This window comes from Salmo salar, chromosome ssa10, assembly GCF_905237065.1.
Source record: "Salmo salar chromosome ssa10, Ssal_v3.1, whole genome shotgun sequence".
NCBI lineage: Eukaryota > Metazoa > Chordata > Actinopteri > Salmoniformes > Salmonidae > Salmo > Salmo salar.
The window spans coordinates 81756369-81775855 of NC_059451.1; the positions used below are offsets into that span (position 1 = coordinate 81756369).

The 19487-nt window shown below is 42.4% G+C and overlaps 1 protein-coding gene across 1 annotated transcript in view; it reads right to left on the reverse strand.

The window, feature by feature from the left end:
* Window positions 1–19487, reverse strand: part of tmem117 (transmembrane protein 117) — a 58314-nt gene that overhangs the window by 25753 nt on the left and 13074 nt on the right. Inside the window, exon 3 of the mRNA XM_014124460.2 lies at window positions 7192–7324. Coding sequence (XP_013979935.1) covers window positions 7192–7324 — 133 coding nt within the window. The remainder of the gene's footprint in view (window positions 1–7191; window positions 7325–19487) is intronic.

Genomic DNA, 19487 nt, shown 5'->3' on the forward strand with positions numbered 1-19487 from the left:
GGATTTTATGAAAAATGATTGCTTGTCGATGCATTAAAATGTTTCAAATGTTGATTAAAAGTTTCAAGTTGTTTGATGTCCCTCAAGGGAATATTGGTTCTACACTGTGTGTGGAATTTAGACATTTCAGTGCAAGTTTTTTTAAATCATATTTTATGGAAAATTGTCAAAGAATTTATGGCACAGTCCTTGCAAAACTGCACAGACACAAACTGACACTGTGTTAGGCGTTTTCCCATTTGCAATTCCCAATGGACGTCCTGACACAGTTGTCAAGGTTACTGCGTTGTTCTGTTGACAGTAGCTGTCTGTATGTCTCTGAATGAGGATGACCTGTTAGAAGCCAACTCCCAGTGAGGCCCATCCCTCTGTCCCAGATAACAGCAGGAGAAGCTGAGCTGATAATGCTGAGGTAATGCCAGAACTGTCTGTCTCTGTGGTAGAATCTGTAACCTCTTTCAAATCAAATCAAATTTTATTTGGTCACATGCGCCGAATACAACAGGTGTAAACCTTACCGTGAAATGCTTACTTACAAGCCCTTAAGCCCTTAACCAACAATGCAGTTTTAAGACAAATAGGAGTTAAGAAAATGTTTTATACAGGAGGTGCCGGTACCGAGTAAATGTGCGGGGGCACAGGTTAGTTGAGGTAATTGAGGTAATTATGTACATGTAGGTAGGGGTAAAGAAGGTAGCCTAACGTTTAGAGCATTGGGCCAGTAACCGAAAGGTTGCTAAATCAAATCCCCGAGTCGACAAGGTAAAAATCTGTTGTTCTGCTCCTGAACAAGGCAGTTAACCCACTGTTCCTAGGATGTCATTGTAAATAAGAATTTGCTCTTAACTGACTTGCCTAGTTATATATAGTTATATATATATATATATATATATATATATATTTTTTTTTTAAGTGACTATACATAGATAATAAACAGCGAGTAGCAGCAGCATAGAAAAGGGGGGGTCAATGCAAATAAACAAAGCTGTTTTATAGGTGCATGTGAGAAAGAGAGAAAGAAAGAGTAATAGTGAGAGTTTGTGCGTTTTATTTACCACAACAACATGAGCAGCAGTTCATGGTGCACACTTAGCATCGATGTCTCTCCACCCCCTGCTCATGGTCATGTTTGCTCTGTCACGCCGCCAGTACTCCGGGAATCTCTCCCATCTCTCTCAGTGCGATCAACAGGAGGGAACATAAATACCATAACATGCCATTTATTCTGCCTTTTAAATAAGTCTCTGGCATTACGCCCGCTCAGCTAGACAGACAGACAGACAGACAGACAGACAATCAGACAGGGACTTGCACAGAGGAACACAGAATGATGGTGGTAAACAGAGACAAGGCTCTTATGTGTTGCTATAACCCTGCTCAGTCAAGTGGGTGGCTGCAGTCATCTGCCTCTAGTCCCTTCATCCCCCTCTCCCCCCTCTAAAGGGTGAGGAGAAAAAGAGCCACGCAGCCAGCCCCCCCCTCCTTCCGTCCCATGCAGTGGTGTCGCCTGGCTCCAGCAGAGTCCCCGCTCATCCACATTAGACATGATTAATGTGAGAGGAGCCACACACTGGGCTGTCTTAATGCAATAACACTGCCTAATTAGGGTCTTCTTTCTGCCGGTAATGGTGGCGTAAGATGTCAGAATGGGATTGGGCTGCGTGACCGAGCGCCAGTGAAGGGCATCAAACTCCCTGGGCGGTCGCACTGCTCTGCTTTCATGCAAACAGCTCCCTAATCTGAAAGTTATATTAAAAAAGGTAACGCTTAATTTCAAGGGGTCGTTATTACAGTGCAATCACATATGTAATTACACTGTAACAGGTATTGTGTTTAATTGTAATCATTCATAGTTACACTGTAACAACATGTAACTGGTGGTAATTGCAGTCTGTAATTATAGGGGTGTAACAACGACTGCTTGTTACCGTGCTTGCTGCAAAAATTTAAAAGTCTCCGACAGCATCCCAATGGACATATTTCAGCCTGCACAAACCACATGATAAGTTTTAGTCAATTGAAAACCAACCACCTCATTGACACAACTCTGCAGACACATCCCATGTGATGGATGAGCCTATCTAGACACGAGCAAATTGTGAAGGTGTTTGGTGCAAGTCAAATAAGGTCAATCTGGTTAGTCTACAGCCCTTCAGCGACTCAAAACGTTTTTTTATAGTACTCCTTATGGATTTATGAAACGAGGCAACTAATTACAATATAAGGTTATATATTTTGTATTGGTAAAGATGGATGGAGACAAAGGCAGGTACACTTACTGGAGTCCCTACAGAGGAGGCTGCTGACAGCTCTGATAAGGTCAGGCTCATAGCAGACCAGGATGTTGAGGAAGAGGACCATGAAGACATTGGTTGATTTGCATAGGCCTAATATACACTGAGTGTACAAAACATTAGGCTCTTTCCTAATATTGAGTTGCACAGCCTCGAACGTTGGGGCATGGCCTCTAACAAGGTGTCGAAAGTGTTCCACAGGGATGCTGGCCCATGTTGACTTCAATGCTTCCCACAGTTGTGTCAAGTTGGCTGGATGTCCTTTGGGTGGTTGACCGTTCTTGATACACAAGGGAAACTGTTGAGCGTGAAAAACCCTGGCACCTACTAACATACCCTGTTCAAAAGCACTTAAATCTTATGACTTGCTCATTCACCCTCTGAATGGCATACATACACAATCCATGTCTCAATTGTCTCATGGCTTAAAATTCTCCTCCCCTTCATCTACACTGATTGAAGTGGATTTAAGTGACATCAAAAGGGATCATAGCTTTCACCTGGTCAGTCTATGTCATAGAAAGAGCAGGTGTTCTTAATGTTTTGTAGGTCTATGTTTTAAAAAAATTCTCTCTCAATTCAATTCATGGGCTTTACTGGCATGGGAAACATATGTTAACAATGCCAAAGCAAGTGAAGTAGACAATAAACAAGAGTGAAATCTCTCACTCTCTCACTCTCTCACTCTCTCACTCAGCTGACAGGGAAGCTGGGTCATATGAGGAAGGCATCCCACGAGCAGAAGGGTGAGTATGTCCAAAAACATGATGCAAATATTAAAGATTACAACCTAGTTAGGAATTTTCATGCGAGACAGGAGTCAGGATTGTGGGTTTCAATAGGATTGGGTCTTGATAGGAAAATTGCCTAGGCTCTAAGACAGGAGAAGATATAATTTTCCCTCATGCCTCTGAATTGTCAGCAGATTTTAATGTCTGTGAATTGTGCATAGGTCTATCAAATTTGTGACTGTCTAAAGAGTCACAATTACAGCTCAAAGAGGCACACATTCTTTTAAACTATAGGCCTACTGTAGGGTGTCCTGTACATTTTTTCGGGAAATGTGAAGAGTGTTCCCGCGACAGTTCCAGGATCCTGGTTACCCATGTTAATCTCTAGTCTGGACAGCTCTAAATCCTGATCCTGGTTACCCATGTTAAATCCTTAGTCTGGACAGCTCTAAATCCTGATCCTGATCCTGGTTACCCATGTTAATCCCTAGTCTGGACAGCTCTAAATCATAGTCCTGGTTACCCATGTTAATCCCTAGTCTGGACAGCTCTAAATCCTGGTCCTGGTTACCCATGTTAATCCCTAGTCTGGACAGCTCTAAATCCTGGTCCTGGTCACCCATGTTAAATCCCTAGTCTGGACAGCTCTAAATCCTGATCCTGGTTACCCATGTTAATCCCTAGTCTGGACAGCTCTAAATCCTGATCCTGGTAACCCATGTTAATCCCTAGTCTGGACAGCTCTATATCCTGATCCTGGTTGCCCATGTTAAATCCTTAGTCTGGACAGCTCTAAATCCTGATCCTGGTTACCCATGTTAATCCCTAGTCTGGACAGCTCTAAATCCTGGTCCTGGTTACCCATGTTAATCCCTAGTCTGGACAGCTCTAAATCCTGGTCCTGGTTACCCATGTTAAATCCCTAGTCTGGACAGCTCTAAATCCTGGTCCTGGTTACCCATGTTAATCCCTAGTCTGGACAGCTCTAAATCCTGATCCTGGTTACCCATGTTAATCCCTAGTCTGGACAGCTCTAAATCCTGGTCCTGGTTACCCATGTTAATCCCTAGTCTGGACAGCTCTAAATCCTGGTCCTGGTTACCCATGTTAATCCCTAGTCTGGACAGCTCTAAATCCTGATCCTGGTTACCCATGTTAATCCCTAGTCTGGACAGCTCTAAATCCTGATGGACACATTTAACATTGAGGTAAAGACATGTCGCTCTCATCATTTAGCATCTTTTTTTATGACTCGATTTGAATAAGTAATAATAGGTCATTTCTAGTGAATATATTCCTGCCGTTGAATCAAGCTCAGTGCAGTCTGAAAGGTCCAAGAAATGAAAGTATCTCAATGAGCTTGGGGTCAGGGACAGCACACAGTGACAGGTCAGAGAGATAGCAGGAGACAGACACACCTCCCCCACAGCCACACACACACGGACTTCTTCAGATGGGTGTGAGATGGGAACAATATGTGGTATGTGGGGGCAGACCAGCAGAGCAACGTCTCCCGCAGCGCTCCATCGCGGTTGGCTGCAGAGCGCAAGGCTTCATGGTGTGTTTTCTCAAAGACATAATTATTCTGAGGTAGACCAGTGCCAGCAGATAGACTTTACAGAGTCTTGGCACTAACTGTTCCTTGTCCTCTGTGAACAAAAAAGAAAAGGGAAAATAGCATTCATTCCCACCCAGAGGCTTCCTATCCTAAACACCACAGAGGGATGTTATAGTACTTCTCTTTTATGCTTTGCCTCAGTAAAATTACAACCACCTCATATTGAGGGAAGGAACGGGAAAGATGGATGCAGAAAGGATTTGGACACGGATCAAAAGACTTAAGTTTTACTGCACCATCCTTCCTCCTCCTTCTCTCCTTCCCTCCCCTCTCGGATAATTGCTGCATTGGCTCCATTCAGAGCCTCGAGCCCATCTCATCTGAGGTGCATCCCGGTCCTGCCTGGCAGAGTGTGAAAACACTGCTCTTACAGGTCCGTCTTCAACAGAGATGTAAACACTAATCGTCTCTGGCAGAGCCCTGGCCTTCTGAAAACACAGAGGAGGAGCAGGGAACAGAACAGAACAGTCATGAGAAAAAGTAGAGGAGTAGAGCAGAGAAAGGGCGGGCTGCTGGCTCCTACTGCCTCTTGGCGGGCTGATGGCTCCTACTGCCTCTTGGCGGGCTGATGGCTCCTACTGCCTCTTGGCGGGCTGATGGCTCCTACTGCTTCTTGGCGGGCTGATGGCTCCTACTGCCTCTTGGCGGGCTGATGGCTCCTACTGCCTCTTGGCGGGCTGATGGCTCCTACTGCCTCTTGGCGGGCTGATGGCTGGATGCGTTCACTTGCTTTACAACAGCACCATCTATCTTTCTAATTAGACGCTTACAGCCTGAAATGGCTAGGTAATGTCATTGGAGCGCTCATTTCAGAGGCACTTTGAAATGCCTGAAGGACTATTCATTGTTATGTCTAGTTGACATGACCAATTGAAAGTGCCTAGCTCGTTATGTCTGCACCGTATCCCTGTTCTTTTAGTGCTTAGGCTCCATCACTCACAGTGAGCAATAAGTGATTATTCCCATGGTGTAGTAGGATGACATGCTCTCAGACTCCAACAGAAAGATGGCCACCAAAATATGGTAAAGATGTCAAGACAGCAGCTATTAGATCACACATCCAATAGACTAAGGCTGGGTGATATACACTGAGTGTACAAATTATTATGAACACCTGGTCTTTCCATGATATAGACTGACCAGGGTCATGCAACTCAATATTATGTTCTTAATGTTTTGTACACTCAGTGTATACTGGATTTTTTACAATACAGTCTATAACAATATTTTGATACAGTGCTGAATGAAATGAAAAGTTCAACAAATTGCACTAGTTCACTGTTAGTATTAAAACCATCAAAATGGAGAAAGCCCATTAAAATCACATAGAATTCATTCATTTGTTGCCATTCAAGGCTCACACACTACTCATAAAACATATTTAGAACTTTTATTGTTCAGACTCATAAAACAAACCAATACCAGCATACTACAAAAAAAGGAAAAAGAATATCGCCCAGCCCTCCCATAGACATACACAGACACACTTCTGTCACTGCTCAAGGCAGTACAGGCACTATATCGGACATGTGAAAGCATGAAATAGGAGAGTGGTAAAGAGAAATCATCTTTGTGACAGACACACTCAGAGAGACTGTAAATGTAACTTTTTCCTGAGCGGGCAACATTTATCGTATCATCGGACTTGCTGCGCTGCTCAGCCATGAGTCTTTGCGGTTCCCTTCCTCAATCAACCAGAAAGAGCAGACATGATGGATGTCACTGTCACAGCTCTGGCCAGTGTGACTGATAGCCTGATTATACAAGCATATCCCCCTCCCCTGTATAGAACAACAACACCTTACCGCTGGCAATATTAACCGGCTTGTCCAACCTTATGGATGGTGGAGTTTTTGTTGCTATTGAAATGCGTTACATGACCGATCTTATTATGGCCCAGGCTACTTCAAATCACAGCTTGTTTTAGCAATAGCTTGTGTTAGCAATAGCTTGTGTTAGCAATAGCTTGTGTTAGCAATAGCTTGTGTTAGCAATTTGTGTTAGCAATAGCTTGTGTTAGCAACAGCTTGTGCCATGTGAATGTTATACAACCAAAACAAACGCATGGTAAATCATAAGCCCTCGACCTCGCAGCTGGCTGGATAAAAGGATACATTTTCTATCTCAGACTGACTGCCACATCAAAATGCTCAAATGGATTCCTGTCACTGGCTTGATGTGTGTGACTGACATAGCTCTGCAGCTGGTTACCCACTAAGTGTAGGTAAACCAGTAGAGTAGAAGGTAAAGAGGAAGCCATCTTGACTGATGTAATCAATAAACCAAGATGGCCAACCTGATCATCATTGAAGTGTTATGGTGGTGCTGAAGGTGAGCTTTCAGGTGCCCTCCCTTCACTCCATCTCCTCCAACCCCGACTCAAAGTCTCGACGTGATTGATCGGACTGAGACTGAGCCTCCGCTCAGGTGAGACGTTTGATCTATCACATGGTTAACTCAAAGAGAGAGAGAGAAAGAGAGGGAGAGGTTCTAACAAATGAAAGCAGTGAGAGAATGAGAGAGACGGATGAGACATTGAGTGGCTTACCCCATGCTTCCTGCCATCAGGAGGATCAGGTTGTAGATGTGTGAGAAGATGAAGAGGAAGAGGATGGTGCTGAAGAACATGGTCATCCAGGAGCCGTGATCCTCACGGAACATTTTCAGACGCAGATAACGACCTATATGAGGGCATGAGGAGAAGACACCTGTTCAGTGGCAGGCTCCATTCACAGGGCAGTCTATTCCCTCAGTCAGTCAGTGGCTGTGTCCCAAATGGCACACTGTTCCCTATATAATGCACTACTTTTGACCAGGGTACTTTTTACCAGGGCGCCCTGGTAGGGAATTGGGAATAGGGTACCATTTTAGATGCAACCCATGTCTGTCTGCTGAACCAGGACATATGATGAAAGAATGAGCTATGTTCATAGACATCAGAAACCATTCCATCTGTTAGAAACTCACCATTTAAGTATTGTAATGATGATTAAAGATCATTCTTTTTTGTGACCAACTTTTTATTTTGTTTTGTCATTTTTCTTTCTTTTTGTTCCAGAGTTACAGGTTCCCAAAAAAATATAATAAATCCATATAAAGATAGCCAGCCATCTTAGGGCCAACATATTTTTCGCTAGAGTGCTGCCTGCCAGCAGTAATCTTCTCTGAGATTCAAGGGGCTATCAACGTTAAGTAACATAATAGACGGTAAGCATTGAATATTTCAATTCATGCACTTCCAAATGAATTTTGTAACTTTTCCCCAGAAGCATTTAACTGCAAGGTACTACTTGTGCATACCTGAACTCCCTGTGTCTACCTGATTTAGGGGACACAGAGAACAGTTAGGGTCAATTTCATCTTAAAACTGTTTTCTGGTGTTAAATACAGTCTGTGAACAATTGATAGTCTGGATTACAGGATACCAAGGTCATATTTTTCAATTACATCTGTGGGCCATACTTTTTTAATGGTTAGCTCAGAATGTGAGCTTTCCAAAGTTGTTTATATATTATAGAGATCAGTGCTTTCGGGAGCCCAGATTATTTATTTATACATCCCATCATTGGATGTTTCTGTAGTTGGGTTTCCCAAGGGACTCCATAGGCCAGCATAGCTGACCTAAAATATTTAATATAACAAATTTGTTGCCTAGTAATGTGTATGTATCTTTCAAATCTTGGAATGTTCTAAAACCATTACTGTCCATGTTATTGATAAGGGTATGGATTCCGCATTTGGACCATTGGAGGGGTGCAAAAGGCCTCAAGGCATTATTGTGACATATTGGAGCATGGGCATGCCATTTTGATTCCCAGTTACATTGTTATTCAACTTTGCGCCAAATAGAGATTGTGAGCAATAATAGGATCAAAAAGTAGTTTACGGGATATATCAGAGAAGACCACTCTTCCAGGGCAATAGGACACACAATATTTTGCTCAATACTCAGCCAGAAGAGTCATGTCTAAACCAATTTAGGATGGGGTGAAATGCTAAAGCCTGGAAATACAATTTAAAGTTTTGTACAGATAGTCCTCTTCCGTCTTTCCCTCTTTGTATACTTATTCATTTTATCTGGGATCTTTTACCTTGCCATATACAGTTGAAGTCGGAAATGAAATACACCTTAGCCAAATACATTTAAACTCAGTTTTTCACAATTCCTGACATTTAATCCTAGTAAAAATTCCCTGTCTTAGGTCAGTTAGGATCACCACTTTATTTTAAGAATGTGAAATGTCAGAATAATAGTAGAGAGAATGATTTATTTCAGCTTTTATTTCCTTCATCACATTCCCAGTGGGTCAGAAGTTTACATACACTCAATTAGTATTTGGTAGCATTGCCTTCAAATTGTTTAACTTGGGTCAAACATTTCGGGTAGTCTTCCACAAGCTTCCCACAATAAGTTGGGTGAATTTTGGCCCATTCCTCCTGACAGAGCTGGTGTAACTAGCTCACACAAGCTTTTTCAGTTCTGCCCACAAATGTTCTATAGGATTGAGGTCAGGGCTTTGTGATGGCCACTCCAATACCTTGACTTTGCAGTCCTTAAGCCATTTTGCCACAACTTTGGAAGTATGCTTGGGGTCATTGTCCATTTGGAAGACCCATTTGTGACCAAGCTTTAACTTCCTGACTGATGTCTTGAGATGTTGCTTCAATATATCTACATAATTTTCCTTCCTCATAATGTCATCTATTTTGTGAAGTGCACCAGTCCCCCTGCAGCAAAGCACTCCCACAACATGATGCTGCCACCCCCGTGCTTCACGGTTGGGATGGTGCTCTTTGGCTTGCAAGCCTCCCCCTTTTTCCTCCAAACATAACGATGGTCATTATGGCCAAACAGTTCTATTTTTGTTTCATCAGACCAGAGGACATTTCTCCAAAAAGTACGATCTTTGTCCCCATGTGCAGTTGCAAACCGTAGTCTGGCTTTTTTATGGCGGTTTTGGAGCAGTGGCTTCTTCCTTGCTGAGCGGCTTTTCAGGTTATGTCGATATAGGACTTGTTTTACTGTGGATATAGATACTTTTGTACCTGTTTCCTCCAGCATCTTCACAAGGTCCTTTGCTGTTGTTCTGGGATTGATTTGCACTTCGCACCAAAGTACGTTCATCTCTCGAACACAGAACGCATCTCCTTCCTGAGCGGTATGACGGCTGGGTGGTCCCATGGTGTTTATACTTGCATACTATTGTTTGTACAGATGAATGTGGTACCTTCAGGCATTTGGAAATTGCTCCCAAGGACGAACCAGACTTGTGTAGGTCTACCATTTTTTTTCTGTGGTCTTGGCTGATTTCTTTTGATTTTTCCATGATGTCAAGCAAAGAGGCACGGAGTTTGAAGGTAGGCCCTGAAATACATTCACAGGTACACCTCCAATTGACTCAAATTATGTCAATTAGCCTATCAGAAGCTTCTAAAGCCATGACATCATTTTCTGGAATTTTCCAAGCTGTTTAAAGGCACAGTCAACTTAGTGTATGTAAACGTCTGACCCACTGGAATTGTGATACAGTAAATTATAAGTTAAATAATCTGTCTGTAAACAATTGTTGGAAAAATTACTTGTGTCATGCACAAAGTAGATGTCCTAACCGACTTGCCAAAACTATAGTTTGTTAACAAGAAATTAGTGAAGTGGTTGAAAAATGAGTAATGACTCCAACCTAAGTGTATGTAAACTTCCGACTTCAACTGTAGATTTTAAAATCGCACTATGAATTTTATCTCAATAGCCAGAAGAATGAGCCATTGGAAGAATTGACCTACAGAAATTCAGCCGTGGCAATATCCATTTTGACAATAGATATTCTTCAGGTTAAAGTAACTGGGATATTTTGTCCATCTATTGAGTTCAGATTGAAATTACTTGAGAGTTCTGTTAAAGTTTCTGGCAATGGTTTTATCTAATGAAGGAACTATATCTACTCCCAAATATTTAAAATGGGAAACGATTGGGCTTCCATAAGTAGAGATGGAGTCCGTCCTCAATCGGGGTCTTGAGAGGCAGTAGCACTAACATGGTTAGATGAATTTTAGACTTTGAGATTAAGCTAGATGTATATATGATCTTCAATGTGTTTGGGAGCAATTGAGATACATTGTCTAGATAGAGTAAAATATTGTCTGTGTATAATGAAATGAAATTGTCAGTAGATTTGAGAGAAATTGGTGTTATTTCCTTCGATTGATGCATTCCCTGGGCCAGAGGTTCCATGGATAATACAATTGGATCTCCTTGTCTACTGCTTCTAGTGATTCTGAACAGAGCAGATACTGCCTGTTATTACTATGGCTGAGGGATTGACATTTTTAATCTTTGATTCATTCATTTGGATTCTGATAGTAATTCCCCTGTTTCAAATTCAATAGTTGATTAAAGACCATTCTGAAGCGCTATGTCCTCCTTTCAAAACAGATTTTTACTGCAATTTATTTTGGTGATAAACTAAGCCTTGCCAAATGAACTGAGTGTTCTAAAATGGTACCTGTTTAGTACATAAAGTCAGAGAATATCACTGGTCGGTGCTCTTTGGTAAATCACAGACCACATCATGTTTTCCACAAACTCTTTTCAGCAATCTGACTGAGACCCTGTTGTGTTCCAAGTCCTCTGATGCTGCCTGGCTTGTGTTCCACGAGGACAGTTCAGCATGATTAGATTGATTATGCAGACATTTATGACCTGTGGTGTTTTTCCATTCTTCTGGTTGGGAATCAAATTACTAGGAAAGATCTCTCTGCTAGAGCATGAGATTGATTCAGATAGTCCACCTTCTGCCCTGAATACATAATCACAGCAGGCCTCTGGTGCCAGAGTTCCTCTATACAGTTTATGAAATTTCATTACACCACTGTTCTTTTGGATTTGAATGAATCGATCGGTTTTTGCTAATGCAAGGATGGACTGCGTTGCCCACAAAATGATCAACTAAGTGCATAGTTTGTATCATTTTGACAGCTATCTACATCAGATTAAATGTTATTTGTGGCAATAATAGGAATACATGTCAACCAGGCAACATAATCCATATGACAACACAACACTAATCATACACATTTTACAAGTAGTGGCTTAAACCAATGTCCCTGCAAAACAGAAAATGATAATCCATTGGATATGTATAATCAAACTGCAGCTAGTGTGTATAACAGCATTTTCTATCTCCCTCCTGCTGCTCGGTGCTCATACAGTACAATGCCAGTCTGTCCCGTGTCATTGGCCCTGACCCCAAGTCCTCTTTCCCCACAGGGAGGCCGTACTTTTGCTAACACAAGCAGCAGGCTTTCTCTCCTTCTGGTTCCTCTTAAGAAACCTCAGCCAGTGCCGATACCAGCATAGCAGCACCATGCTCTCAGGCACAAATCTTTGTTTTGGTCTCCCCCAGTCAGTCAGGCTCTTTTAGAGTTACAGCCCCTGGGGGTAGTGTTTTGTTGTGTCAATACTCAGAAGTTTGAGACAGGACACCACTGCTCCATTTATTTCCCCATTACCACAAGGCCCTGCTCCCTCTCTCTGAACGCCTTACATGCTGTTCAATCTCAGCTCGCTCACCTCATTCTCCCCATAAAACCAAAGCCGCTGTGACTGCCTCAGAGAGGTGGAGTCCCCGAATGCTGTTTTACGACCATAATGAATGACACTTCTGTCTCTTCAGGCGTTGCCCTGGGTTTTCATACTGCAATGCATTCTTATACAGCCTTTGATACAGCAGACAAATTGAGGTCTCCACTACATAAAGCACCATGTACTGTATTAGATAGTACAAAGAAGAGGTGGAATACCATTTACATACAGAACAAAGAGATTAAATTGGCTACATTCCCTATAACCAAATTGTGTTTAACCCCATTCAAAACAGTTGTGAAGTGGTAGATGCATCGATGTGCAGGTGCCTAGCTAGTGTGGTTTGTGGTATTTCGAGGTTCATCACAGCTCCATAATTGAATTGGTTTGCACGGATGAACTTAATTGCCTGTAGTGCCAATGAGCCCCAGCTCTGCAGCGTGTGTACCGGCAGATCTGACTCTTAAAGTCGCCAGCGCAGCCAGCTAGCACGGTGGCGAGCTCTCTTCTCGGAGCCAATCAGTGTAGGATTTAACTAGGGGTGATTCAAGATTATTCAGCGGACTGCCTTGAGTCACCACACCTCCCCTCCTTAGAGAGGCCCGATAACGAGTGATTCATGAGCCACTTCTACACCATTCAGCTAGGCACGCACACAGGCACACACACACAATTCCATTTCTCCAGATGTTGGTCTCCTATCAAAATTCAAATATGTGTGGTTGTCTCCATCTAGTGGCGATATAGTGATAGTACCACAGAACTGACAGAACTGATGCTGAATTGGAGAAAAAAAAGGGCTCCTTCTTCAATTATACAGGATTCATACTGACCACCATCTAAATGTGATGTGGAAATCGTTAAATGTGATATGCGCATGACCACGTTGGTTTCCACTGTTTAAATCTAGCAAACCAGTGAAATAATGAATTATAATTTCACATTAAACAAAGGTCATGGCACCAAAACAGGATTTGAAAAGATGCGAGAGAAAGAAAGAAAAAAAAACACTCCAATCCTGTCGGTTAACAAGCAGGCACGTTGGTGCCAGACAGCTAAAATACAAACACACCCTGACAAACTGGAGCAGGCAATCAATCAAACACACACACAGTGGGAGTCACAGCCCCAGACTGATGAAAAGCACACAGCTGGTGGAGGTGTTCTGACTGACTGACTGACTGAGGGAGACCTGAGACCCAAGCACTGTCTCTCCTGTCATCATGATACCAATCATCAATAACTCTCTGCTTTTTAAACAGGGTAAGAACGCTCATTATTTCACACTCACTTTACGATTCAGATACATTCACGTTGTATTGTTTTCCAATATGACTGTAGTTTGTGGCCACCAAAACAGTATTTATGGTATAATGTGGTCTTTTGAATGGGTATAATCTTAATTTTCTATCAAATGTCTTTCAGTATGTTTGGAAAGGTTTTGGTTTGTGTGAAAGACCCCATAAAAATGTTAAATGTCCACACAAAAATGACTTAGAAGCCTCACAATAGTGAAAACCTTTAGGGTATGCCACGTGAAGATCAGAACTTGTCTTTGCAACTCTGAAAATAGAAAACTCTTCTGGCAGTCTGTTGAAATGTGATCAAAGTAATTGTCACCTGCTTGAGTGGTCAACATAAGGGTCATTCCACAAAAAGAGTGGCTTCTGGTATTTTATGTAGAAATTGTGCACCAATATTTAATTTTAAAAGCGTTACATTAATATATCAAATGAAGTGCCCTTTAATATACACCACATGGGGAACTCAATAAATCCAAATTTTTTATGAATAAAAACTTGCTAAAGTGCAAAGATTCCCTCTGTGCATCCTCTGTGACTTCAAGGAGGAATTTAACCCACTTAAGCTCAACATTTCTCTAAGTTTTCACTATCATTGGAAAGCCCAAGTTATTTTGTTGCTTTGACAAAGTCATTCCTGAAGATTATTATTTCTTTAATGTGATTAATGATTCATTTACGTCTGTCCCTCATTTTATGGTCATCCCTGTTACATGAACTGAACTCTCTTTTTAATATGGTGAAACTATTCCTTTTTTCTATCAAAAGAAACATTGAACATCTAATAGTGAAATCATAGTGTAAAAGCAGGTGAGCTGGTCCTACTCTTTTCGGCCATTTTCTGGTGTTTTGGAGTAGAAAACTGAGTGGTTCGAGCAGGCTACAAATGTTTTCACAATTGCACTTTTTTTTGTGAAGCTTACATTCCATTGATACTCCCACACAACAAGCTTCCATTCCCCCTGTCAAAAGGGGTTTCATGGCTGATTCAAGATTAAATCATCAACCCTGTTATGGTCAAACGTTACTTTATTTGGCACTTAATAGGCAAATACTAGTCATTTTTTTATTTAACCACTCGAGCTGGGAAAAACGTGTTTATGAAGTTGAACATGTGATCTTTATAAAATAATGTTAAAATTAGGTGAAATCAAACGTTTTTTTGGACAAAGTTAAACTTCCCAAAAGGCACCGAATTGGTGACATTACCCTTCAATAGCCAGTCTCTGATTGAAGGCAAACAATGTGTTTCCATATAGGAGTGGAATCCAGGGTTAATTATTCCCAGCACAACAGCCAGGCTGTCACTTCCTGGTGACTGGGCACACGACTGAGGGGGTGGATAGGGCTAAGAGGGTTTAGAGACAGGCAGGCAGGCAGGCAACTCTACATTCATCTATTTATGATAATGGTATATCCTTGCTGAACCTTGGCTAGAATAACCTTGATGTGGATCAATTGAAATAAAAATTAATTATATATGGCATGAAAGACCAACCTTAATACTACTAAACATAGATTGTTTTTGTTTTTATACTGTATTAAGGGATCTTGTAAAATGCCCCATCCCACAACACAGAGGTAATGTTTTGGGGTAAATACAAGCTGTTTGAAATCAACATGTTTTTAAATGGCCATCTGTTGTCTTTCCCCAGCCCACACAGTGCCATTCCTGCCCCTGAAACAATCGGAGGTGTTCTGCAGTCGGTTTGAGAATGGCCAGTGGTACTGCTACGTCATCCTGGTCCTCTTCACCTTTGCCCTGCCCCTGGGCATCCTGGGTAACGTGGCAGCGTTGCTAAACTATACCTGCTTCAGGAGGACCAGCAGTCTGTCCACCAGCAACGTGTTCCTACTCAACCTGGCCCTGTGTGACTCAGCCTGGACCCTCACCCTGCCCTTCACCATCTACTTCAGCCTCCAGAGGCCCTTCCTCAGGGACATCCATATCTTCTGCCAGCTCAAGAAGATCTTCTTCAACATCAACATCTACGGGAGTATCTTCTTCCTCACTCTGATCAGCTTCGACCGCTACGCCGGCACCGTGCACCCCATCAGCTCCCTCAGGTGGTGGGACGCTTGTAAAGCCAAGCTCTGCTGCGCCTGCGTCTGGATCTTCCTCTTCCTGGGCTGCATCCCCGACCTCTTTGTGACCTTCGCCTTCCAGAGACCGGGGAACGTGACCGTGTGCATGGACAACATCCAGGGTCCATTCGTCTTTGTCAAAACCATCTCCATCATCAAGACTCTGTTGGGCTTCGCCTTGCCGTTCAGTGTCATGCTGGCCTTCTATGGGATGACGGTGCGGGTTTTACGGGGCCTCCCTCGGGGGAAGAGGAGAGGTGGTGGGGGTCAGTGGGTGGGGAAGCCCCTGATGCTCATCACCGCCGCTCTGCTGGTGTTTGTGGTGTCCTACGTGCCCTACCACGTCATGATGATGACCCTGGTGTTTATGAGGATCAACGACCAGGTGACTCCGGCCAACGTGCACGTCCTCTATGCCTCCTATGAATTCTTTGAGGCCATGTGTAGTGTGAGCAGCTGCCTGGACCCAGTGCTGTACATCCTGGCTAGTGACAGGTTCCAGAAGAGACTGAAGGCCCTCAGGAGGAGCCAATATAGGGGACTGTGCTGTAGGCGTAGCAGGAGGGTAGCGGTGGAGGGCTGACGAAGGATATAGTCTCCTACCATAGTTAGCTATACGTATTCAATTAAATTAATTAATTAAATCTATTAAAAAAATCTTTCTCAGGTTGTTTTATTTGATGATCTCAAAATACACATATTGAGATGTCTCTGAGAGATTGCCTCTCACAACAGATATGCCAACCAAGTGTCTGTGTTCATCTAAAGAGCAAGAAAAAAGGGTTGAAAACGGGGCCAGAATTGAACATGTTCAAGATAAAACAGAAACGGTAATGAGAGGAAATGTTGCAGTTGGGGAAACTCAATATCCTGACATCAGAGATGCACTGACACAGAACACAGTGCCTTCAGAAAGCATTCACATCCCTTGACTTTTTCCACTTTGTTTTACAAAGTGGGATTAAAATGGATTTAATTGCCATCTTTTGTATACGATCTACACAAAATACTCTGTAATATTAAAGTGGAACAACAATTGAAAAATAAAACGAATATATCTTGATTAGATGAGCATTCAACCCCCTGAGTCAATCCATGTTAGAATCGCCTTTGGCAGCGATCACAGGTGTGAGTCTTTCTGGGTAAGTGTCTAAGAGCTTTCCCCACCTGGATTGTGCAACATTTGCCCATTGTTCTTTTCAAAATTCTTCAAGCTTTGTCAAATTGGTTGTTGATCATTGCTAGACAACCATTTTCAGGTCTTGCCATAGATTTTCAAGAAGATTTACGTCAAAACTGTAACTTGGCCACTCAGGAACATTCACTGTCTTCTTGGTAAGCAACTCCGGTGTAGATTTGGCCTTGTGTTTAGGTTATTGTCCTGCTGAAAGGTGAATTCATCTCGCAATCTGGTGGAAAGGAGACTAAACCAGGTTTTTCTCTAGGATTTTGCCTGTACTTAGCTCCATTCCTTATCTTTTTTTATCCTGAAAAACTCCCCAGTCCTTAACAATTACAAGCATTCCCATAACATGATGCAGCCACCAATATGTTTGGAAATATGGAGAGTGGTTACAGTACATTCAGAAAGTGTTCAGACCCTTTCAATTTTTCCACATTTTCTTACATTACAGCCTGGTTCTAAAAATGAATAAATGGTATTATTTTTTACTCAATATACACACACACAATACCCCATAATGACAAAGTGAAAACAAGTTAGATATTTTTTCACATTTTCTAAAAACTTAAAAACTGAAATACCTTATTTACATAAGTATTCAGACCCTTTGCTACGAGACTCAAAATTGAGCTCATGTGCATCCTGTTTCCATTGATCATCCTTGAGATGTTTCTACAACTTGATTGGAGTCCACCTGTGGTAAATTCAATTGATTGGACATGATTTGGAAAGGACACACACACACCTGTCTATATAAGGTCCCACAGTTGACAGTGCACGTCAGAGCAAAGATCAAGCCATGAGGTCGAAGGAATTTTTCGTAGCGCTCTGAGACAGGATTGTGTCGAGGCACAGATCTGGGGAGGGGTACCAAAACATTTCTGCAGCATTGAAGGTCCCCAAGAACACAGTGGCCTCCATTCTTAAATAGAAGAAGTTTGGAACCACCAAGACTCTTCCTAGAGCTGGCCGCCAGGCCAAACTGAGAAATCGGGGGAGAAGGGCCTTGGTCAGGGAGGTGACCAAGAACCCGATGGTCACTCTGACAGAGCTCCAGAGTTCCTCTGTGGAGATGGGAGAACCTTCCAGAAGGACAACCATCTTTGCAGGACTTCACCAATCAGGTCTTTATGGTAGAATGACCAGACGGAAGCCAATCCTCAGTAAAAGGCACATGATAGCCCACTTGGAGTTTGCCAAAAGGCACCTAAATGACTCTCTGGTCTGATGAATCCAAGATTGAACTCTTTGGCCTGAAAGCCAAGCGTCACGTCTGGAGGAAACCTGCCACCATCCCTACGGTGAGTCATGGGGGTGGCAGCATCACGCTGTGGGGATGTTTTTCAGCGGCAGGAACTGGGAAACTAGTCAGGATTGAGGGAAAGATGAACAGTCAAAGTACAGAGAGATCCTTGATGAAAACCTGCTCCAGAGGGCTCAGGACCTCAGACTGGGGTGAAGGTTCAGTTTTCAACGGGACGACAACCCTAAGCACAGCCTAGACAACGCATGAGCGGCTTTGGAACAAGTCTCTGAATGTCCGAGTGGCCCAGCAGAGCCCAGACTTGAACCCGACCTAACATCTCTGAAGTGTCCTGAAAATAGCTGTGCAGCGACGCTCTCCACCCAACCTGACAGAGCTTGAGAGGATCTGCAGAGAATGGGAGAAACTTCCCAAATACAGGTGTGCCAAGCTTGTAGCGTCATACACAAAAAGACTGATGGCTGTAATCGCTGCCAAAGGTGCTTCAACAAAGTTCTGAGTAAAGGTTCTGAATACTTATGTAAATGTGATTTCATTTTTTAATTAAAACCTGTTTTTGCTTTGTCAATATGAGGTATTGTGTTTAGATTGATGATGGGAAAAAATACAATGTAATCCATTTTTGAATAAGGCTGTAAGGTAACAAAATGTGGAAAAGGTCAAGGGGTCTGAATACTTTCCGAATGCATTGTATGTGTTATATTGGATTTGCCCCAAACATAACACTTTGTATTGAGGACAAAACATGCATTACTTTGCCACATTTCTTCCAATATTGCTTCAGTGCTTTGTTGCAAATAGGATGCATGTTTTGGAATATTTGTATTCTGTACAGGCTTCCTTATTTCACTAAGTGAATTGGTGGTATTGTGGAGTAACTACAATGTTGTTGATCCATCCTCAGTGTTCTCCTATCACAGCCCATCAACTCAGTAACTGTTTGTCATTGGCCTCATGGTGAAATCCCTAAGCAGGTTCTGTCCTCTCCGGCAACTGAGTTAGGAAGGACGCCTGTATCTTTGAAGTGATTGGGTGTATTCACCATGCTTAAAGGTATATTCATCTACCAATATGTGCCCTTCTTTGCGAGGCATTGGAAAACCTCCCTGATCTTTGTGGTTGAATCTGTAACTGAAATTCACTGCTCGACTGAGGGACCTTACAGATAGTAGTACAGTGGAAAGAAAAAGTATGTGAACCCTTTGGAATTACCGGGATTTCTGCAATAAATTGGTCATAAAATTTGATCTGATCTTCATCTAAGTCACAACAATAGACAAAGATAGTGTGCTAAAACTAATAACACACAAATGATTGTATTTTTATTGTCTATATTGAATTTAAACATTCACAGTGTAGGCTGGAAAAAGTATGTGAACCCCTAGGCTAATGACTTCTCCAAAAGCTAATTGGAGTCAGGAGTCAGCTA